This window comes from Amblyomma mixtum, chromosome 3 (assembly GCF_055824585.1).
Source record: "Amblyomma mixtum isolate Tamu chromosome 3, ASM5582458v1, whole genome shotgun sequence".
Taxonomy (NCBI): domain Eukaryota; kingdom Metazoa; phylum Arthropoda; class Arachnida; order Ixodida; family Ixodidae; genus Amblyomma; species Amblyomma mixtum.
The window spans coordinates 259109034-259133993 of NC_143014.1; the positions used below are offsets into that span (position 1 = coordinate 259109034).

The following is a 24960-nucleotide window of genomic DNA, read 5'->3' on the forward strand; positions in this document are numbered from 1 at the left end:
AAGATGAGAGAATGAGTCCCGGTCCATGAAGCATCCGGGCCGGAGGGTGCCAGGAGCTGACGGCCGAGGTCCGTGGACGCACCGGACGGCAGGGGCAGGGGGGCGGTGTCTTCACGTGTGGGTCTTGGGTCTTGGGTCTTGGGTCGGTCGGGTCTCGGGTCGGTCGGGTCTCGGGTCGGTGGGGTCTCGGGTCGGTGGGGTCTCGGGTCGGTGGGGTCTCGGGTCGGTGGGGTCTTGTGTCGTCGTGTCTTGTGGTCCGGGCGGGGGACGGGGCTGGGGTGAGCGGCGAGGTCGGTTCAGCTCCGGCGGGCTGGGGCATGGCCGGGCGGCGCGGACCAGGCACTCACGGCCGACGTCCACGGCAGGCGCAGGACACCGAAGCTCCGGGACCAGGATGGCGATGAAGGGACCCCAGCACCTCCACCAAATGTAACGTGGCGGCCAGCCGAAGAATGAGACGTGGTGAACCATGAACGAGAGATGATTTAATGGCCGCTGGCGTAACGTGAGCGCTCCGTCCCGTGCCACTGCCAGCTTCGTCTTCAAAACAATATAATACAAAGAGCACGCATTTTGCATATCGGCAAATTCCTGCGTTGAGATAAACCTAATGAACACTAACAAAATACAAAATACACAATTTCTCACAACGCATGCTACGCGTAGCTAATCAAATTCACACAAAGGCGATATCATAGTTGAATTCACATGTACTGAAGCCGCCGTGTGCAGCTTTAGTAAATAAAACAAACGACCCTCGCGCCGAATGCTACAGTTATGCGCTATTTCTTGTTCGAAATATGCGTATTTAGGGCTATGCCCGCTAGCGAGACACATAGAGGAATATTTACGTGAAGAGAGTACAGCAAGAATGGCGAACTGCGGTCTTACCAAGAAACAACCATCACAGCACCACAGCGGTACACAAAACGGACGTGCCCACGAAGCTTGCAGACGCCGCAAAAAAATACAGCCGCTCACACCGTCAGTCCGTCGCTCACTGCCGCCTGGACCAGCCTGGACGTGCTTGCCCGTTGGCTTGACGCACTTAAAAAACGCCGCTGTTTCTGACGTAACTGCGGCCGTAGGCGCGCAGCGCACGTCACTGCAAGCCAAGACATGCCAAGACCATACTCTTTTTCTTTTTTTTTATTTGCACGTTCAGTGCCATCTGGCGGAAACGGGGAAGCGCCGAACTCGGCCGCGAAAGGGCCCGAGAGTCCGCTCTGTGACAAGGTAAGTTGCTGGACGAGTTCCTCTTTACTTTTAGGTACTCTCTTTACTTTTATGTTACTCTATGATGGAACTTCTTAGGGTCTCCATGGATACGACCTGTTCAGATGCAGCAGGCATCCACTGGAGAGTAGAATATGTGGACTGTCATTACGTTTTAGGTGTATGCTAGCTGCTAAATTCCGCACAAATAACAGCAGTGAAGGGGTGACATGTTTATAAATCTAATCCAGCTTTCCAGTAATTCAAAAGCGTACACAAATATTTACATTTTCTTTAAATCCACAAGATATGCCAAAGTTAAGTGGACCATACAACGCGAAGAATATGTTCGGAATAACAGCCTCTGGCAGAAAGCAAAAATATGCCTCTTCCTAAAATCTGTTCTTTCCACCAGTTTTTGTAGCAGTACAAGATTTTAATTTATTTTGGTGGGCTAATGCGACATGCATTATGGCTCGATTTCGCTCAGGTTTTATATCGAGGTATTCAGTTTTTTTATTTTACGAAAAGTAAATTAAAACGTCTTCTCCTTGCGCGTAACGTTCAGCTGGTAGATTGAGAAGTGATAATTTTCCACAGATTTTTCTCTAGAAGGATGCTCTCAAACACTTCCTTTATGGTTTTCTGCGGCAAACAACAGATGGTTTTAACAAAACAATATTTTGTAAAGCAGCTGAACTAGGCATATTGAGAGCGCCAAAAAAGTGAACGGTTGTAACCGCCAAGAGTGCGAGCTCACACTTTGTATGATGCGCCATATGCGAATGCGTTGAAGAAGAAACGTGATGGGCTATATTCCTCATTAGCCACAAGGTTGTTTTGCATGTGGCACGTACTCATTTGGTGAGCTCGATAAGGGAGAAATTTCGAAGCGGTGAGCTTACAGGGAAGCAAATTGAGCTCGCGAAGGAACAAGAATACTAAGCTGGCACGATAACAGAATTAAACGCAGGAAATCATTACGATAAGAATGAAATTGTTCGCTTCGAGTTTCCAGGGTCAGAGCACTGCACCAAATGTATGCAAGTTTTCTTTATTTCAGCTTATTTCCTGTTTAGTTATCCTTACAGCAGTCTTCCTCAAGACCACAAAAGAGCAGCCGCATGTGCTACAACGAACGTATAAAAAGAAAAAAACAACACTTTTAGGCACTTAATTCTGCATGAATAATAACACCCCTAATGTGACTTTTCGGTTACTGTCTATTTCAGTCTACTGTAGTCCCTGAGAGATATGAATACTTTTGCACCTCTTTTCGACTTTCTATTCTACTGAGAATGTGTGGCAGCAGTGGGCGGTCGATGCTCAAAAAGCCACACCTAGCAGGAGCGTCTGCACCTGTAAACCCAATCTGCAGTTCGTGGTTATTGGCTAGTAGAAGAGCTATTTACACGTCGTAAGAATAACTAACTGAATAAAACTCGCAGAAATCGACTGCATTATAGTTTGCGAGAGCGCATCTTTTTCGAGATATTTGAAAGCACAAAATATTCTCTTTGTGATAAATCATATTGCCGTGCGCATGGGACAGCAATGTTCGAGAATACCCGCAAAGCTTATCAAGACGCTGGTTTCGCAAGGATATTTTCAAGGTTTAGAAATGTCGCATATGATATGCTTGCAGACTGGTCCGGGCCTACTCGTGTAAACTGTGCGCACAAAACTTCATAGCTTCATAAGCAAACCTCTGCGCAACGTGTCTGTGCGTTTTCTGGCTTCAAGGCTGATTTATTATAAATATGGTTAGCGATGCTTTTCGCAGGCAACTCTTCCCCGAGATATGGAACCGCTCCACTGGCTTGTTTTGGGATGCCTGTGCGTCGTCGAAATAACGCTTACATCCGCTACAGAGGTTGGTGTGCAGAAATACTGCATTTCCTTCTGCTTCCAGCGAAACGCAGTGTGGTGGTATCTGAGTTTCAAGGAAGCACTCTAACAGTACTTGCGAGTTTCGGGCAACACCTTGCGATTTCAACAGCGGTAGAGACGTACACGTAATGCCAACCTCAAGGCATCAGCAATAGTTCATTTCATTCTTGGCAGACGAATGCGGTCGCGCATATGGTAACAACGGTGAAGTAGAACAAAAATCAGAGCAGTCGTGTAGTCCAAATTAGAGCAGGATACTTCTAGGCGTAAGTTTTCTGCCATTAGCATAGGTAGGCAGTCGTAAATGACTGCTCATTCAGTACAATTCAAAAAGAGAGTTTGAAGGCCAAATTAGAGCAGGCCCCTGTTAGGCATATAGGTTCGGTGCCTTTGGAATACGTAGAGAGTCGACAGCGACTGCTCATTCAGCAAGTTGTCCTGCGTACCGGAGCGTCAAAGATTAATTGACCTCTGCGCCTATAGATAAGATCGGGACCTGAGCTTGTGCAGGACGCAGATAGTGAACATAGCAGAATGAGTTGCGCTAAACAAGAAATGAACACTGCTCTAGCTCTTGTAATGAGATAAAGAAGAATGCAGAGGTACAAGATGCGAAAAACTGTCACTGTGGAATACGCAGTAATGCGTACAAATACAGCGCTCAGAGGAAAAGCTGTACAGCTGGTGTCATTCAGGGGAAACTTAAATCTGGTTCAAATATCAGTACCATTGGTCTAAAGTATGCGGGCACTACTTAATATTGTTTTCCTTGGCATCCAGCAGTATCACTGACTGATAATGTTAACGATATCCTAGTTTATAAAGATGTAACTTAGGTTTAACGAGGTAAAATAATTAGCCAGTTTTACTTTAAATCGATAAAATGCCGCATCCATCTGCAATATTTGCTCTTCCATGTGACTAATCTTTGTAAAGCGATTTTATCCATTCAAAACCAGACAAAACTATTTCGTCTGTTTCCTCACATGCCGCAAGTGCAGCACGCGCTAAGAGCTAGAGCTGCTGATTGGCTTGAGTCCTTATGGCATAAGCATAGCGCTTATAACTGCAGTAGTCTTATCCACCTCTAGATGCTTATGTAGGGTAGGGTGGCTTCTTTCTAGCGCACTGACTTTCGCTTTGAATTGGCCACCAGACAAGCGTCTACATTCCGGTGATTTCACTTCTCGCTGTCTCTCATATTTCTTGTCCACTCTGCTAAAGGGCGAAGGAACCTGTCGCCGACAATGTGAGGCACTCTGCTATCTGATATCCGAATCGAAAACTAATTTGCAAGGGCAGAATTCGTTTGCCTAAAAAAGGATACCAGTTGACAATGTGTTTTCATAAAAGTTGTCTAAACAGTGAAAACCGATTTTTTTTTCACTCAGAAAATGAAGCGCACGTTTAAAAATATGCACTGCTTCACTAGACGAAACATGGGCTAATAAGTATAACATTAAAAAAAATTAATAAACGATATCAAATTCAGCCGTAATGCTCAGGCATTGTAATCGGTAATGCTCAGGCGCGCACAAGTATTGAAAGCTTCTACAGTGTTGACCATTCAAGCATGGGTACGCAATGTCTTCGTTGACGCTATTCTTTTCAAGGCGCCTAGTGGCTCATACCGTGCACCTAGGGCCTAGGTTGGTTGGTTGGTCAAATAAAATGGCACGTACCCACTACGGGGGAGTGGCCAAGACACAGGCGGTGAACTGCTGGAAAGAGGAGCATTTATAGAGGAACGGGAGTGGCAATAGGGTTTAGGCTGACAGATTGGACGAAGGAACGACAGGGGAGCTTTTAGCTGGGAGATCGAATGCAAATTCGAATGCAGTGCATGTAATGGTTCAATTTTGCATTGACTCAAAGAGAAAAAAATAATAAATTTTTTGAAAATCATGAAAATAATAATAATAATAATAATACTAATATTAATAAAAAATAAAAATGAAATAAAATTAAAATTAGATGGGAGTCGATGCGTTTCTAGGAGAAAATTTTGAACAGCACAGCGCACACTCCTGTTACTTCGTCCAAGCGAAGTAGCGCCAAAGGAAAGAACAACCTCAGTGGACACAGGCAGACCCAGCAACGGAATTTCTAATAGGCGCCTCCTCAAAGAAGAGAAGCGGCGGCCGAACAGCAGGTAGTGATCCACTGTCTCATGCTGGGCACAAAATGGGCACAGTGGAGAAACCGCCAGACTAGATCTGTGAAGGTAGAAATTTAGCAGAGGTACTCGGCATCGCAAACGCGTGAAAGAGACCTCCAGTCTGCGCGAGCGCCAGTCTTTGCTACTCCAAGGATGCAGAAGATGCTGATATTCGGGAGATGAAGGAAGCGCCGAGGTTGAAAATATCGTGAAATAATGTGAAACTGCGAAACCTCACCGCAGCTGTATATGCGCAGGTTGGCAGGACAGAAAGTATTGGGCCGCAGAGAGAGGCCCTTGCTAAGGAATCGGCAACCTCATTTAATTGAATGCCTATGGACCCCGGGACCCAGAGCAACCACACCGAAGTTAGATGGAGCGGGATCAGCTGCTTAAAGAGCTCTAATACCCGAGACTCAGTGGTGATGATAATGTGAGCGTCCGTCATGACCATGAAGTTGGGAAACGGCAGGATCTAATTTATGTAGTGCTAAAATTACTGCTAATAATTCCGCCAGAAAAATTGCAGTGAAGTCAGGAAGACGGAGAGAAAAGGACCATTCCAATGCAGGTGAAAAAATGCCCACATCTGCCTATTCACAATCCTGTGAGGCATCGGTAGCCATGAGAATATGAGAAGGAAAGGACCTTAGGTGGTCCTGCTATAAACCGTGAAGGAGAGGAAAGGGCTGCAGCTTTGCATTCGTTGAGAAAATGTCATCAAATGCACTCTTGACTGAAGGCGATAAGTTATACATTGGATGGAGATCTGTGAAATGAATTTTTAAGGGATCAAGTTGAGACTGCATGAAACATATCTGTTGAGTATGCAAACCAGACCAGGTGGCATTTAAAGAGACTACAGGTTGACTGAGAAATATTCTACTCGAGATGTGAAGAGGAGAGTCGCACAAGTTTAAAAAGGTTTGGACTGTTAAAAGGTGAAATATAGCTAATAAAAATGGAATTCGCGCCTCAAGGTGCAGGACAGCATTGGCTACATATTTTGGAAGTCCCAAACAGAGGCGCATTGCCTCACGCTCCAAGAGCACAAGTGGGAGAGGGTTTATAAGCAGGAGCTCCTGAGAATAAAACACAGCCGAGCTCTAACCTTGGGTGGACATACATTTTATATATCAGCAAGAGTGTTGGCCTTCTGATGCCTGACCTAGCACTGCAAAGCCTACGCAGGACGCCAATGACCGGAACTCCTTTTGCAGAAACTTGCTCAATATGTGCCCGCCAGGAAAGAGTAGAGTTCTTTGTATTGGGCCCAGTCTGCTTCATCCTCCTTTTAGTCGCCAAAAATAGGGAAAGACAAGGCAACAAAACTTGATTGTTGGGGCGAACTGGGCGTGTTGGTACCTTGATACAGACACAGCAGCGCACACAAGACGGGGATAGTGTAGACAAAGACGTCTAGAAGAGTGCGGTGAGGGGCTAGTTGGTACGAAATTATGAGAACAAAGAATAACTGCGAAAAAAAGGACGGGACAAGAGAAAGAAAACCACACTGGACCAACGCACCGTTTGTCCCGTGTGGTTCTCTTTCTCTTGTCCCGTCCTTTTTGGCGCAGTACAATAGACAAAGACGAGCGCTGAACTTCGAACAATTCTTCATTAGGAACATTTCCACACACATATGCATGCCAATCAAGCCGTGATCGTAGTATGCATGTGCGCAAATAGGCAAGTTCTTTTCCGGATGGGGCAATGGAGGCGGAGTTTACGCAGGCCTCCCCCTGACTACATATAAGTTCTGATTCTATGACCTCACCTGTGATTGGATCTTTGCTTGTCTTGGTAGCAGCAGCGCCATTGTCTTGGTAAGAGCAGTATCATTGTGTGACTTGCAATGATTGGTCAGCTGGGTTTGAGCACAAAGCATATTTTGCAGAATATATACCGGTTGTCCCAGCTAAAGGTAACCAAACTTTTAAAAAAGGCGAAGTGTCCTAGTCCAGTGAAACGAACTGAGGGTTATTCATAGTCATGTGGCCTAGTTTTGATTATTTTTTCGATCTTCAAAGTTAATTAATTAGTTAGGTTTAATTAGCTAACTTTTTAATTATTGACTTCAGGAAGAAAGTGTCAATGTAAAAGTTTTAGATCGCCTCGAAGTGCTGTTTACGTCAAGTTACGATTTACCTAGCTTCATTTATTGACCTTAAAAGAAAGTTATCACGTGACCAGCTGCTCGCTCACATCTCTGCCCCAATGTGCACCCAAAGTCTCATCGAGGAGAGGACTTCAGAAAAAACGGATTTTATTCTTTAAGGCGCGTCTTGGGACGTTGAAGTGGCACAGTTGTCATGTGGCACCTTTTTCTTATTGGGCGGGTTATGGTTAAAGGCCGGTAAAAAAACTACTTTACGTAAATATTACTTTGCTGCAAATGTCTCAGTAAGCTCTTTCTCAATGCGATCTACAACTTTTCCATTGACACTTTGTTCCTCATGTCAATAATTAAAAAGTTAGTTAATTAAGCTTAACTAATTAGTCAACCTTGAAGAACGGAGAAAATACTGCAGAGTAGGTCCCGCGACTCTAAACAACCCTCATTTGGTTTCAGAGGGCTAGGACATCCCATGTTTTTGAAAAGCTTGGTTACATTTAGGTGGGACACCTGGTGTATATATATATATTTTGCGAGTATGTTTTTGCAATATATATATATATATATATATATATATATATATATATATATATATATATATATATCATATTCTGCCAAACATGTTACCAGCTTATTTGAATGATTTGAAACCCTTGCAGAGGGATCAGTAAATTACTGAAGTGAACATTTTTTATGGTGAAATTTGACTTCTGCTCTTAGAAACGGTGAAAAATTTTGGTTCCTTCAGCTAGCCCAACATTGCCTGCACCAAATCTATCGCCGTTTATTGTTTCTAACTTAGCATCCGGCAATGTAAAATACAGCCGGTCAAAGGGGAAGTCAACTGGATCTGCCACTTCCGAACAAAGTGGAAGCCATAAAATCCTAGCGTCGTAAAAATATGTCAATGCCCTTTTGAAAAAAAAAAAAAAACTATCCTTTCTTGCTTTCGAAAAGTTCGTATAAAATTCTAAAACTTCCTTAGAAACATGAGTACTTGTCGATAACTGCAACATTGCAAAAATCATTTCCATTGCTATATCAGGCTCGCGCTAAAAAGCAACCGATTAGAGGCCAGTTTTGTTAAGAGTACTTGTTGCAAGATATTGGAGGATATAATAATTAAAGCGATCATATTACACTTGGAAAGTAATAATGTGGCTGTTCACCGACAGCATCTCTTTAGGTCTTGTTTCTCAATTATAACGCAATGCGCTTAAATAACTAACTTTCTTACTAATGCAACACTCCTAGATCTTTAAAAAGCTTTTGATGCCGTTTCCCGCAGCATTTAGTAACCAAGGTTAAAGGTCATCGCGTTGAAGAACAATTAGTGCGATGGATAATCTGCTAGCCAAGGAACTGGAGAACCATTAATACGATGAATGACCTAACTAAAGAACAGAAAACAAACCGTTGTTATGAATCGGCACACTTATAGCAATGTGGAAGCTTTTTCGGGAGTTCTGGAGGGCTCTGTCCTCGTGTCCCTCTTGTTTCTGGTTCATATAAACGACTTTAGTTAATGTAATCAACACTACGCCGGAATTATACTCTTTGCTGATGATGACGTTATTTGCTGAAACATATATATAAGAGAAGACAGTGATAAGTTAAATCACTCGCTGCAGTCAATTCAAGCATGGCGTTGAAAATGGCGATTAAAGTTAAACGCACCAAAGACCGCTAGGATAAGTTGTAGCAATAAGTAAAGGCCACTACAAATTATTTAAAACTTACACTACGTTGAAGTCTCTCGGACTAATCAAATCTTACTCTAACCAGTAACATAAGTTAGGAGTCCAACCTTGAAGCTATCCGTGCTAACGGTGACCAAAAATTTCGTTCCTGAGGAGAACGCTCGACAGTGCCCCACCCAAAGTAAAATTTCATGCATATTGCCGCGAATCTTTGTAGTGTTTGTTCAGCTTTCAAAGCCGCCGGCACGCCACTTAATAGCTTTGTGATGCAAGACGCGACCTGATTTATTTCGATCGATCGCATCCAGGAGGAGCCGATTCTACGTTGTTCGAGAATGCTTGAATAACCTTGCACGTTTTATTTCGAAAGTACGGTATCGGCTTTAAATTGAACTCGTCCGAGAACGGCGGCATGATGTTCCGACGACAGCCGAGCACGCTTGTTGCTTTCGCCGCCGCCGTTTTAATCAGTCTACTGTAGGCGTAGGTCAGCGCAATGAACACTTTTCTTTTAGAAGAACTTTTTGCTGTTTTCCTCACTGCCTGGACTGCCGTCACCACTACGTGACCATATAGACTGTTTACAGCGCGCAGTTCTTCCGTTTGAGACCAGATGGCGCCACAGATGCACTCGGAACACGGCGCCATCACAGGCCTCGTAAGTCGCCGGCGTGTATGCCTCGACGCAGCAGTGGAAATGTCGCTGGTAGCTGCCAAATGTGTTCTTCCAACAAAGTTATGAAAAGGTAGAGAAAATACATGCTGTGGTGTGGATTGCAAGAACTGAGACAGAGTTAAAGGTGCAGGATGCGATCATTTGCGAGCTTCACGGAACCGAACTACACAAGGACATACTGCCCCTGTTCGCGCCCGTTCGCCATTCACCCTTCCCAAACGGGCGAATGCAACAAATATATATGTCCGCCAGCGCTAGATAGCCGATATTGAAAGAAAGGTTTCTATCTTGGAAAATCTCCTAGGGTAAGTACTCAACATAGCCGCATGAGCAAGCTGCCACCGAAACCGTCACTTCATGCTTTCATTTGCAGTGCAGTGTGCTGAGACCTATTGCTCGTAAATTAAGGTGTACGGCCATTCATAAAAGGAGCACCCGAGGCCGAATCAGGAACGAAAAAAAAAAAAGACTACTCTCGCTCCTACGTACCGCTACTGTATATTGTGCAGTGCATAGCCGTGCGAGCAGACAACGCTCACCGTCAGTCCGTGTATTACACGTCGTCTTGGTGCTACTGTGGAACTTCGCTCCACGTAGCGCGGTTTTCGAGGACCATAATCGGATTAAAGCATTTGTGTTGCGGCTGATGTGATCGGTGGTTGTCACTTCCTCGCGGTCCATGCGAGACAGTCAGTTGAAGTGACTCCGGCTATTACAACCAACGAGACCTCGAGCATGGTCATGTCCGCATATCGAGCATGGAACGTACCACAATTATATACGTGAGGTGGACAATTGTGAGCTTCGTGTAGCATGAACGCGTTGCCATGCGCGCGTTGTCATGCGCGCGTTTTACGAATTATATCGCGGAATGCTTGGAAACGATTGCATGCCAGCTTGTGAAGGCTGCTCGATGCATGGTACTGCTTACATGATTAGGTAACATTTGTGTGTCTATTATTTTTGTCGCCTTTCTGTGTTTAGCAAACCAGTAGCAAATATTTTAGGTTTCCTAAGCACCTTTGACAGGTTGTAAACAAATGCGTACGATATGGGTATGAATGTTTTAGACCAGTGTCTGCATGCATGTACACAATACGACAACGCCCTGTACTGCCACAGCAGCATTAAACCTTGCCGTTTTAGTTGATATAAAAAAATTACAAAACGCCTTCAGCGGATGCAAAAACAACCATCCAGGCAATCCACCCATTGCCTCGAACAAGCGGAGAGCTCAGCGGCTCTCCGCGATAAGCAGCCCGATCACGTCTTCACGCCTAAAGTGATCAAATGAAGGTTCTCAGATGTCCTTCGAAGCTTTGGACCAACCACAGTGTCCTTTACAACCTTATCAGCCGAAACACTGCCTGTCGGAACCGAAACATCACACGCTGCAGCCGTCGCGACGAGGCGCGCACCAAGCGGTCAGGAGGCGTGCAATGGCGGCGTGATCACGTGATCAAAGATGGCAGCCCCCAAGATACGGCTCTGTAAAGCGTCTATAAGGCAGCTGTAAGGCATAAATTACAATTCGTGGATGTCATTTGGAGCCCGTACGAAAAGAACCTAGTCCATAAAATTGAACGTACACAAAATATGGCTCTACCTTTCATGTGCGCAATGTAAAGCCATTACTCCAGTTTGTCTTTGTTAAGGACCAAAATAAACTTGCAGACGTTGCCCCGGCGGAGATCACCCTCCAGAATAAAGTTTATTTTTTTTTTGTCTACAAAAGGTGATTTTGAAGTGGACCAGGTCCATTATCTTAATGAAGTTAGCAGGCACTCATAACTAATAAATCGCAGCAACATTACACAGCAGCATATTAGCAGCATTAATGTACATCACAGCTCATTATTCCTACTTTAGGTTTGTCATTGAAAGAAATTATCGAAGTACTTACCTTTGGAGTACTTTTACAGAAAGATTTCTGATCAAATTTGAGGGATTTAGTTTTTCGCAGTTGTTATGCAACGTGTGGCATTTTGTTTGCTTTGTCTCGTAAATATTGCGCAAGTTTTGTTCGGTCTTCAAATTAAAAGTTTGAGTTGTGTTTTGGATGTTTTTTTTATTTCTCTTTATTACTTCAAGGCTTGGAGTATATGCTAACGAGATAAATAAATAAAGTCGTTGCTACTTACATCTCCCAATGACCACTACCGCTATTGCAATGTGCGCACGACCGCAGCTGAGTTTGCAGATATTTCTTGCCGCTGATTTCAGCTTTCTTCATGGCATGCCGCTCTAACTGTAAACAGTAGCATGCAGTCGCTTGTTTAAAATTTCGCACAGAAATTCGTAAACCGAGACAAGAATAAAATATTTACGGCTAAAAAAATTGGTGGTGGTAGTGGTTTATTTAAAAAATAAAAAGTTAAGCAAAAGAGTGTTGCCGGCCGTGGCAATTGCTATTTAATATCTTAAGCACCCGAGCTGCATCCGGCGGAAATGAAAGGGAAAGGGAGAGGATAGTGAGGAGAAGCATTGTCCGAGAATAAGTGCGCGCGAGCGGCCACTGCGCAAGTTATAATTGGGGCTCACGTCTCGCGTGAGTACTGATATATCTCGCACAAGCTCTATTACTACTCATGCGCCTTCCATTTACGTCGTAGGATACTTAAAAACATGGTTAACGTGTTCGCATTTCGCAGGTTCAGGTGCCAGTTGTCTGTTGTGTACTGAACATTACCTCCAAGACAGGTGATTCAGTGCATTCAGAGAAGTAAATACCTCTTTGCGTACCTGAGTATAGTTGCTCGCAATCAGTATAAACAAGAGAAAAGTGCTAGCAGCTTTATCAGAATTCCTGTACCTACAGCTCAGTAATATCATTCGCTTCTCTAGATGATCATCAGTTCTGTTTCACATTGTTATCCATCCTGGTTAGCTTGGGAGAGGAACTGCCACGGACACGTGTTCCCTGATGCGAATCATGACTCAGGAGAAATTTATTTTGAACTACATAGCTGCGTAACTTTTTTACACGTATGAATTTCTTTATCTCGATAGTAATGAACACTTACTGCCTTGATTGAAATTATATTTATACCTGAGATATTTTATGAGTCCAATAAACTTCCAAAAATATTTGTTCCAGTTCTGAGACTGGGAGGTACACGAGCCATAGCCGTTGTTGGAAGCAGTTAAGAGCTTCGTTATAGCTTTAGAAGTTTAGAGTTGAGATATATTCTCAGCTCTTTAGCTGAGAATATATCAGTAGCGTCATCAGCCGTTGCTGGAAAAGCTTCTACGTACGTTTCTTCAGTAACACACAGATGATGATCGGACATTTTATAGGCGAAATAAGGACACCACGACGGGTTCTCAAGGCGCTGCCAGAGAGCGAAACCACAGATAGAGGCGCAAGAGATCATAAGAACTACAGAATTGTCGTAGATCGATTATTCGCCTTAACACGCAGGAGGATGCCCAGTCAGGCGCATCGCTGCGAATGCAACAAGCCGCACATTTTTGGAAGCAACTGTTACCTTGCCGAGTGTCGGGTGAGCCGGTGAGTATGCAATCTCACTTTGTTCATGAAATGGTATAATAGCTCTATCACCGCTTCAAAATATTTACTTGAGGATTGCTTAGAAACGTTCTTGTATTTCAAATGCATTATCGGCAGCAAATGAAATGCGAACAGTGGGCCACATGGTCAAAGGTAACAGTTTACGCCGTATGCTTTCCGACGTCAGAGTTAGAGACGATCATCTTGTTTCCGATAGTTTTGATTGTTTTCTGTGACGTACGTTTTCTCCCTTTGCCTCCGGAGTGCCACATTCATACTTTCCACCGACCGTAATTTGCGCATCCCGGATTGGATTGGCCAGTGGCAGCGGATGTGGCATACGTGGATGAAGCGAGCACTCTTAGCTGCCTGACCTCCAGTGCTTCGACTCTAGTTCTATCATCACGCTCTTATCATCGTGCGCTTTCGATACGCGTGGTGAAAAATTCCGATGGATTACAGTTGGTGTCCAGCGTGGAAATTGCTCAATCACTTGTTTCTGGCTTTTAGCAGAAATAGATCGCTGAAGAGGCTTCTAGAAAGCAGAAGCAAAAGATTCGCCAACTCGAAGAGCGCGCCCATACCTGGCGACGACGACGTAAAATGCGCCTTTGGACCTTTGCTCTACTTTTGACATTTCGTTTGACGCCACTAGCGCATAGCTGGTGCTGAACCAGTCAAACACAAAAGTCACTCCTGAGCACCACTGATCATTTCTGGAAATCTTGAGCCTTCCATTGCCAAAGATCAGGATTTACTGCTCCAAGTATTCAAGCTTTATACGAAAGAACCTTCTGTTTCCATAGCCTACCAGATTTTTTTTAATTGCTCCGTTGCAGGCAGCGACATCGTTGCCTGCAACTTCTTGGTGAGAGACGGCAATTTTGAATGCCAGAAGGAGAAGAGGCAGGAAGTAAGAGGTGACGATGTACCATGTCTAGCACTGCCGTTGTCTTAAGCCTACTGCAAACACCCATGCTTGCACGCTCAGGTATACACAATATACATGACTGAGAGATGGACAAGAAGCACATTCAGAATAATTCCGCTTTTTCGTTACGTATGCAGCGACGACCGATACTCAGGCGGCAATAGAACATGACAAGCAGTAAGAATGTCGTATGAAGGCATGCAGCACCGTATTGGAAATACAATTAACATTATGAAATGTTCAGTTTTTCCCCATGTGGACATCAGATCGACTTACTGAAGTTGTCGTTAACGCAGTCCAACCAAGATTTTACTAATGTGAAAGGTGTGGTTTATACACGCACATGTCTGAGCTTGCCGCGTTGATCCAGAAAGACTCTCTCTTTTCAAGTTCCACTTTTGGACATCTATATGTCTCTTCTGCTCGCTAGTCTGGAGGGTGATTCCAGTAAAACTGCACGCTTTGCGAGTTGGCTCCTTTATTGATCTTTGAAGAGCGCAACAAGAAAACACTCGCTTCTTTGTCTCCTATTGTTGCCCTAAGTTTCCGTGATCGCGGAGCATACATCCTTTGTATTAGCGGCTAGCAGGTATAAACAGAGGTTCTATTACAAATATAGAGACTCCTACACTAGCTGCTTGCTTCTAAAGCTGAGTGGCTATTCTTCGCTTCGAAGCATTACCGCGTGAACACTCATGTCTTAATTAATATCATCATCACCGTCCGGTATTTTTACATAGAGTTCATTTCAACACTACCCGCCGCTGTGGCTCAGTGGTTATGGTGCTCGGCCGCTGACCCGAAAGACGCAGGTTCGATCCCGGCCGCGGCGGTTGAATTTCTATGAAGGCGAAATTTTAGAGGCCCGTGTACTGTGCGATGTCAGCGCACGTTAAAGAACCCCAGGTGGTCGAAGTTTCCGGAGCCCTTCACTACGGCGTCTCTCATAGCCTCAGTCGCATTGGGACGTTGCACCTCATGAACCAAACCAAACCAAACCATTTCAACACTGACTTCATAATGTCTCCATGAGGATTGAGGATACTAATGAGTCATATGCTTATTGGGATATATGAACGCTATATATCGGGGTTCTCTGTATTTTCTGGACTTCCCTTTCGTCTTATTGATAGTGTGAATATGGTGTATTGTCAATAAACGTTTATAAAAACCTTCCTGATCAATTGGTTGATCGCGCTCTAAGGTTGTACTAATTCAATTTGTGATTCCATTAGTAGGTACTTTGTAATCTATGGAGTGGAAGCTTATCGGTCTGAAATCTTTCTCCTCCTTGACGTCCCCTTTCCTATGGATTAAAATGTGATTAGTGTTCATCGAAACTTCCTGTTCGCTCGAAGTCTTAAAGCATTGCATTGTGCCCCGCCGCGGTGGCTCAGTGGTTATGGTGCTCGGCTGCTGACCCGAAAGACGCGGGTTCGATCCCGGCCGAGCGGCTGAATTTCGTTGAAGGCGAAATTCTAGAGGCCCGTATACTGTGCGATGGCAGTGCACGTTAAAGAACCCCAGGTGGTCGAGATTCCCGGAGCCCTTCACTACGGCGTCCCTCATAGCCTAAGGTGCTTCGGGACGTTAAACCCCAATAAACCAAACCAATAAACCAATCTTAAAGCATTGCATACACAGGGTGGCTGCTTTTTAATGCGAAAGCATTGCTAAGCTATGTCGGCGGCTTTCTGTAATCAAAACCGTGTCCGCAGCGACTGCGGGAAAGTATAGAGAGATGTCTCAAAAGTGGTTGTAATCAAATGAGGCTGATGTGAGGATTCGGCGCAAAAATGTTGGTGCCGATCGGATTATTAGTTCATTAATTAGAGCCAAAAGAGTGACCAAAAGTTGGCTTGGTCGGGCTGGGAGTGGCGCTGAATTAGAATAAGAGATCGATACGTGATCCATGAGTGACCGATAAGTGATCGATAAGTGCTAATAAGTAATTGATAAGTGATCTATGAGTAACTGATAGTGATCGATAAATAACTGATAAGTGATCGGTAAGTAACTGATAAGTGATCGATAAGCAACCGATAGGTGATTGATATGTGAGCGATATAAGAATACGAATAGCAAAGAGAAGCAATTAGGAGCAAAGAGAGGCGACGAGTGCCGAGAAGGCGTCAGTGCTTTCGCATTCTCCCAGTGCGGCTTCCGCAGTGCCCGCTTAACGCTTTCCTAGTAAAACCGCTGTTCCAGCTTTCAACAGATCTGTTTTTACCTGATCCTAGCCAGCCGATTTCTGCCTTTGTTTTTTATTTATTTATTTATTCATTACTATAACCTCAGGGCCCGCTGGGCGTTATAGAGGGGGTGGGTCATATGGCAAAAGGCAAATTCATGATGCAGACGCTTGTTCGATGATATGCTTGGTGGTAAGTGGCTTGAAAGATAACGCGTCTACAGTGCAGGCGATATGGGGTGGAAGGTGGTTCCACTCGGTGCTAGTCTTCGGTATGAAAGAATTAAAGAGTACATTAGTTTTTCAAGTTGGGATGGAAACTTTATGCGGATGGTCAACACGTGATGACAGGTATTTCATTTCATTTCATTTATTGATCCCTTAAAGGCCCGAAGGCATTACATAAGGGGGGGCATATTGGTTTCCAACGGCAATGATGGGAACATGCATAACAATAAAAAGAACAAACATACAAACAAACATAAAAGGGATTGCAGTCATATCAGGGTTTCCCAGCAGGTGGTACATCATTTAATAAAGATTTTATTTTCTCGCGGAATGTTTTGTGGTCAGTGCATGCAGCGATGTCGTTAGGCAGTGAATTCCATAGTGCTATTGCGTTGGGGAAAAATGAGTTGTTGTAAGCTGACGTGTGGCCACTGATGCGTGCTATCGGGTTACCGTGACTAAGCCGGGAGGACGTTCGCAGTGGGGCGGTTAATAGAGCGTGCCGTGATCTTGTGTTATGATAAAATGTATGAAGTAAGCATAGGCGGGAAACGACGCGGCGTGATTCCAGTGTTGAGAGACGGAGGGACTGCTTGAGGGTGGTGACACTGGCTTCTCTTGAGTAACATGAAGTGATGAACCGAGCTGCACGATTTTGGATTGATTCCAATTCGATGGTGAGATACGATTGCCATGGGTGCCAGATGGATGATGCATACTCTACTCTAATTTTGGCCGCACAAATGTTTCATACGCGAGTTGTTTTATGTTAGGGGATGCAGATTTAAGATTCCTTCTCAGGTAGCCAAGTGTGCGTGAAGTGTCGGAGCAAATGGTTCTAATGTGGGTGACCCAAGAAAGTGTTGATGTGAGATGTACACCTAGATATTTGTAAGATTTTGCAACGGTTATAGGGACTGCTGAAATGCTGTAAGTGTGATTCGTCAAGGTGTGTTTGTGAGTGGAGGACAACGATTTGCACTTAGTAAGATTTAAAGGCATCTGCCACTTTTCACACCATGATGCAATAACGTCAAGGTCCTGTTGCAAAGTGAGGTTATCGGTTGGGCTACTTATTGCATTATAGATGACACAATCGTCCGCAAAGAGTCGCAATTTGCATTGAATATTAGAAGGCAGGTCGTTGATGTATATTAAGAAGAGTAATGGTGATAACCCGGCCCCTTGAGGGACACCAGATGTTACATCTGTTAAGGGTGACTGGATGTTATTGGCGGATGTGAACTGCGAGCGTCCTTTTAGAAAATGTTCGAGCCAGCATATCAGATTAGCAGGAATTCCCAGGAACGAAAGTTTCGCAAGCAGATCGTTGTGAGGTACGCGATCAAATGCCTTCGAGACGTCTAAGAAGATTGCATCTATTTGGAGGTTATCGTCTATGGCCTTAAGGATGTCTTGGGTGAACTCTGCCAGCTGGGTTTCGCATGAAAATGATTTCCTGAAGCCATGTTGATGAGGATAAAAGAAATTAATTGAATCAAGGTGAGACATTAAGCTTGATGATATAATGTGCTCTAGAAGTTTGGAAGATATGCTAGTAAGAGATATTGGACGATAGTTAGCTGGGCATGCGCGATCACCTGTTTTGAAAATGGGAACAATTTGGGCTATCTTCCAATCGTCAGGAATGATTCCGGTGTCTAAAGATTGGGTAAATATTAGGTGGAGTATCTGGCTTGATAATGATAGTGTTTTTAAGTAGTTTACTGTTTATTTGGTCACATCCTGCAGATGATGAGAGCTTGAGTGAACTGATTAATTTGGAGATTCCTTCGGGGCTAATTTGAATTTCCGGCATTTCTTTTTGACTATTGGTTTGCAAAACTGTGGGTGTAGAATTGCTGACAGGCGAAAACACAGATGAGAAGTAGTCATTTAAAAGTTTTAAGGCGGAAGCCTTTAATGCCTCATCGTTGTAAGCAGGAGTTGTCGACAGAAAATGTCACGCTTTTCAATTGGTCTAAATGCTCGTGACGTCACAGTGCGCGAATTTCAAATGGGGCCAATTGCACTTTGGCTAGTAACCATGCAACCAATCAAAGGGATCGTATAGTGATGCTCCAACTAAGTGGGACTGAGTTTAGTTAATTGCTTAATTAATCAATTAGCCTAATTAAGATAGAGGAGAATGAAGAGGTCAGAAGACAGAGGAAAAGAAAAGAAAGACGCGCGCCGCAGCGACAACAGCGGCAGCGGAAGGAGACGCTGCTGAAAAAACAGATAAGTACGAAGCCGCGTTCGCTCCACCACCACGCACTTCCCCACTAAGTTCGACGTTGCTCGTTTCATATACGTTGTGTCGAACATCCTAGACAGTTCCAACATTTGACAGGTGAATGACAGAACACGATGGATAGAAATACAATGATATAAATATGAAATAGCCTAATTAACCTTTCTAGTTAGACCGCATGAATCAATAAAACCGAGAACGAAATTGGTCGAGTTGGGGAATCGAACCAGGGTCTCCGGAGTGCGATACGAGCACGCTAGCCACTCCGTAATGCCAGCTGAATGGTTTGGAATGAACAAAGGCGCGTCTAGCTAATACGGCGTCTTCGTTCACTCCCATCTTCCCCCTTTCCCTTACGGCGAGGTGCAGGTGTCCACCCAGATATGCGAGAGAGATACATTTCCTTTCCTCAAAAAATAAATTTACCGTCCAGCAAGGCGTACAGCCGAATTGGCGATGGCGTTCTGTGGACTCCCTGGCAGCGTTGCAAGACGCTGTCGCGTTCCACTCTTACAGGCGAAGCTTAACATGTTAACCACACATCAGTAACACACGCAGACAGCCAATGGACGCGTCATTCGCTGGTAGCACTTGAATCATCATTCACAACCACATTCGTGGCAGAATGCTGTACTCAGGCTTTCGCCTTGCACCACTTTAGTCGCCAAAGTGACTCCTATTTTTGCGCATTGATTAGTATCAGCTGGTTCGCCATCAGGTCCTACAAGATCGAACCGATTAGATTTATGTTTAGGGGAGAGGATACGCCAGAATTTGGTGGGATTTGTTCTGAGAATGGATAGCAAGTCAACAGAGAAAAATTTATCTTTCGCAGCACTCAATTCATTTAAATATTTACTCGCGCAGGCGTGGTATCTTTCCCATGCTTCTTGTTTTTGGCTTAGTTTAGCGGAACGATAAAGCCGTTTTTTCCTACTAAGAAGGTGCTTCAAGTTTTTTTAAACCAAATATTGTTGGAATCCGATTTGACGACAATGGTTGGGATGTACTTATTTTTTAGTCGCAGCATTATTTTTAGTCGCAGCAGAAGTCGGTGAAAAAGAATGAAAGTTCCTTATTTATGGAATCGAAGTTACCTCGCTTATAGTCAGTGATTAATTTTTTCGTAGGTGATCGCCTGTTGGAATGTAATGACGTGCAAATATGCAGAAACATGTGATCGCTGAGGCCCTGAAGCAGAGTTACACTGTGAATGTTGTCTGGGCAAGATGTCAGTAACAGGTCAAGAGTGTGAGTACCTCTTGTGGGGTGTGTGATGGCTTGATGCAGGTTGAAGTCCAGTGTTAAGTCAAGAAATTGTTTCGATTCTTTGGAAGGTGAATGACTAGATACAGAGAGGGAAGCCCAGTTTATATGTGGATAGTTAAAATCACCGAACAGAAAGATGTTCGAATTCAAATATGTGTTTTTAATCGCCGTTAATGCGTCATGAAGGGAGTCACAGAAGGATGAATCGCTGTCTGGTGGCCTGTAGCAAATGCCCAATATTTCTTTCAATCCGAAGTTGTGCACGCATACCCAGGTTAGTTCTAGTTTGGTGTCGTGACAGATGAGTGATGATGATAGGGTGTTTCGTATGGCGATAAGCACTCCTCCGCCCCTCCGTCCGCGCCGATCACGACGATAAAGAACGTAGTTCCCGTTTGAAGGGAGGATTTCAGTATCTTTCACGCCTTCGTGTAGCCACGTTTCTGTTAGTAGGACAATGTCAGCACCAGTGTCGTCGATAAGGCTGTGCAGTTTATCTCGTTTTGGTAAAATGCTCCGTATGTTAGTGAAGACGATATTGAGATGCTTGGAACGTGAAGGGTGGGGGCGATTTAGTGGCGTAGCATGTTTTGCGGGGTGTCAATCGGTGATTTGTGATGGTTTGTTGGAGAGCTTCTCGGATTGAGCACGACCAGCTGGATGTTTTGCAGACTCAATTACGCTATCAGACACAGGGTCGTACACATAGCATTTATGCCCTACATGAAGCTTGTCAACGTTTAGCTTGAATGCGCATTTTTTAGGCCGAATAAACTGTATCAATTTAGAGCGAGCGAGACGTGTGGCAAAAGCAAAATCTTCTCTGATGGCGTAACTTTTATCTTTCAGTTTGGGACCGCAGGCTAGGATGGTGTCTTTGGTTTTAAAGTGTGCTAATTTAACAATGATAGGACGTTTTTTTTCAGCATTAAATTTACCTAAACGGTGGGCACGCTCGATGCTGGTGGGGTCTATCTCGATGTCAAGTTCATTCGAACAGAATGACAAGACTTTTGTTTCAGATTCTGCCCAGGATTCATTTTCAGTGTCTTCAAGGCCTAGGAAGAGCAAATTGTTTCGTTGCATTCGATTACTGGTATCAATACTTGCGGCCTTTAAGACTGCTATTTCATGTTTAAGTTCGCCTGTTTCGTTCAGGTTGGTGTGTGTGCTCAAGTTCTGTTGGGATGTTTCCAGCGCAAGCACGCGGTTTGTTAGTGAGGATATTAACTTTTCATGGGTTATTTGGGTAGTACGTAGCTGTTTCAGCTCAGTACTGAAGGCTGCGTGTTGTTCCTCAAGGCGCTGCAGAGCGTCCAGGATAGCTTTATCATCCTTCTTGGGAGGGCCTGGGTTAAGTTCCACATCGCCTGACAGCAAGAGCAATAATCGCGACAACATTCCAAGCGCCAGCATATCACAACTGAGACGCATAACACCACGCCAGTCGACAAAATTAGGGCACGACACCGCGAAACCAACCTGGAACAGGAGGATGGCCGTAAACATGGTGCGGCGAACGGTGTCGGGCCCCAAGTGGCTGGCGCAGCTGCTTTGCTTAAGTAGTGCCCGATCCGGTCTTGTGACTGGTGACGTTGGCGATGCGGTACGTTGCCAGGCGAAGTGCTGTATTCGGGCTGGATTCGAGTTCGCGGCGACTGGAGGGGGTTCTAGCCAAGGCGGGTTCCACTTTTTAGCTCCACTCAGGGTGAAGGCGGTAGTTGAAGGCTGGTAATCCGAGGATGGGCACGCACTGGAAGGCAGCCAGCACGTCAGCATCTGGAACAGGAGGATGGCCGTAAACATGGTGCGGCGAACGGTGTCGGGCCCCAAGTGGCTGGCGCAGCTGCTTTGCTTAAGTAGTGCCCGATCCGGTCTTGTGACTGGTGACGTTGGCGATGCGGTACGTTGCCAGGCGAAGTGCTGTATTCGGGCTGGATTCGAGTTCGCGGCGACTGGAGGGGGTTCTAGCCAAGGCGGGTTCCACTTTTTAGCTCCACTCAGGGTGAAGGCGGTAGTTGAAGGCTGGTAATCCGAGGATGGGCACGCACTGGAAGGCAGCCAGCACGTCAGCATCTGGAACAGGAGGATGGCCGTAAACATGGTGCGACGAACGGTGTCGGGCCCCCAATGATGGCATAGAAGAGAAAAATTCCTGTTTTAGTGTCGCGTTATGAAAGAAGATGCTGTGGAAAAGACTGAAGCGTGAAATATTTCTGCGAACTGCAAGATTAGTCAGGCCAAGTTTAGTTTTCATTAAAGAAACACTAGCCGTGCGAGAATAATTGGAAAGGATGAAGCGAGGGTACCAGTTCTGAACAGATTCTATAGCATCGATTAAAGTGAGGGTTGCGGGGTCGCATATTGATGATGCGTATTCTAGCTTTGGCCGTATTAGTGTCTGATATAAAAGTAACTTCAAATGGGATGGAGCCTTAGAGAAGTTTCTGCGTATGTAACCAAGAGCACGATTTGCATTGTTAATAACATATTCTATGTGCATGCGCCAGGACAAGTTGTTAGTGATGTGAACACCCAGATATTTATAAGATGAAACGTTCTCTACTGAAACTCCGTTAATCTTGTAATCGAATGGTTTAGACGGGTTAGATTGGCGTGAGATGGACATAATTTTGCACTTTGATGGATTGAGAATCATAGACCATCTCTGACACCAAATTAAATGCCAATCGAAAAGTCATTAATATATCTCAAAAAAAGTAGAGGACCCAGAACAGAGCCTTGGGGAACACCAGATGTCACGGCACATGGGGATGATACAGAGTTGTTAGCTGATACAAACTGGGTGCGGTTAGTCAAGAAACATTCAATCCACTTAAGAAGATTAGGGTCAATATTCAGGGAACTCATTTTAAGGAGGAGTAAGTGATGAGATACCTTACCAAAAGCCTTACGAAGTCAAGAAAGATGCATACTTAAACTTACGGAGAACACCTCCCAACCTCAGTACTTCTGGTCGTCCGACTGTGGCTTGCACTGTATCCCGCTCCCGACACTGGCGAGGAAATTAGGGGAATTGAATCTTCAATAAAAAAATTACCTTTGCGTTCTGAGTGCAAGTCTAGTGCATTGCTCCTAAGGCTTTCTTTACTTGCGCTTTCGATACTAGTGGGATGTCAGATTGCTATGCGCTACTGGCTCCTGTGTAGAGCTTGCATCCTACTTTAACCATCTTATCCATATTGCTTATGACATCTTATGACATTGTCCTCCTTGTGTCTTGAGGCATACATATAATTTCTTAATATGCCTTGTTTCCTGGTCACAGGTTTTATGCTACGTTCATGCTCTACAGCACGCTCTGTTCTCTTCATATTAAGCTTCCCTATGTCAGAAGGAAACCTTGCTCATTGCCGCTTCCACGTGTTCATAGAAGCTTTCGACGATCTCGTCATCATGGCTGAATGCAGGCGGGTAGGACTTTATAACCTTTAGTTTTCACCTATAAAGCTTAATTGCGATAACTGCCACCCTCTCTCTAATACTGTACAGTTCCTCTATGTTGTCAGTTATATCGTGATTGATGAGGATTCCCACATCTAGTTCACGTCTGTCTGCTAATCCACCGTTTAGCGCTGTATAGGCATCAATTGTCTTTTAACCTCACAAAGCTCAATAATATTCCATTTATTACGGGCTAGCACCCCGAACAGTACTGCTAAAGTAGCCTCAATGCACAAGCTTCTTTCATGAACCGTTGCCATGTTCAGTTTCCAACTGCGTCCTGTCCGGAGCCGCCATAATGCACAACTCCTTTATGTAACTTCCAAAGGGCGCTCTATCTCTTCCTACGCTGTCCTGAATGAGGAAAAGCGCCGTTTGAAGTCTTTTTGACATACTTAAACTTACGAAGAACACCTCCCAATCTCAGAACTTCTGGTCGTCGGACTGTGGCTTGCAGAGTATACCGCTCCCGACACTGGAGAGGAAATTAGAGGAATTGAATCTTCAATAAAAAAATACCTTTGCGTTCTGAGTGCAAGTCTAGTGCAGTGACTACACTGACCCAATATTGAAAGGCCTTGAAGCCGAGTAGGCAACAAAACACGGCAGCGGCTGTGCGCCAATTTACCAGCAACATAACTCATCGATAGCTTAGTGAATGTAGGTGTATTAGTAACATTCAACCTGTTCGCACATGAAAAGCCTAATAAATGTTTTCTTTTCTCTAGTGCGAAAAACCGACTGAATGTTGCGGAGGCGTGCTGAGACCGTGTCACGAATGGACATGCATCTAGGTTACTCGCTTGACGCACAACTCATGGCACAAGAATCCGGGCAGCCCCCATTTGCTGAAACTGAGAAAACGGTGACGCCGTATGTGCTCGAGCAATTCAGCACCAAGATAGTCGTTTTGTTTGCTGAAGTACTTACTTCGATATAAGGGGCAATATAATATCTCGTTTATTTCAATAAAGGATGTGCTAAAATAAACAGTCTTCTGCTAAACGCGACCGCAGTTAGATCTTGGTAGTCAGAGAAAATAGAGTCTATAAGAGAGTCGGAAATAGAGCATTTCACACTTCTCTATTTCGAGACTCTATGTATACACTGCTGTGTACTACATGAACTGACAGCTTTTGTGAGAGTGTCCTGGAAATGATCTCTTTGTTTCAGGTTAATTTCGTAGTCCACACGCAGTCCATATGCCGGAAATATGGTTGCCTTCTCGTAACAGTTAGGATAGTATTTCGCTATAGAGGGAGCCGGGTAGCACTTCGTCGCCATTTTCAGGCTGATGTATTTTCCAGGATAAATAACAACTTTTTCCGCAATTTCTAACGTAATGTGCACATTCAA

General features: G+C 44.5%; 1 protein-coding gene across 1 annotated transcript; it reads right to left on the bottom strand.

The window, feature by feature from the left end:
• Positions 1-16036: 16036 nt before the first annotated feature.
• LOC149354539 (uncharacterized) lies at positions 16037-22363 on the bottom strand. Its single transcript, XM_089583390.1, has one exon. It carries the CDS (start codon positions 22240-22242, stop codon positions 20740-20742), a length of 1503 nt encoding a protein of 500 aa, XP_089439516.1. The 5' UTR covers positions 22243-22363; the 3' UTR covers positions 16037-20739.
• Between the last annotated feature and the right edge of the window lie 2597 nt (positions 22364-24960).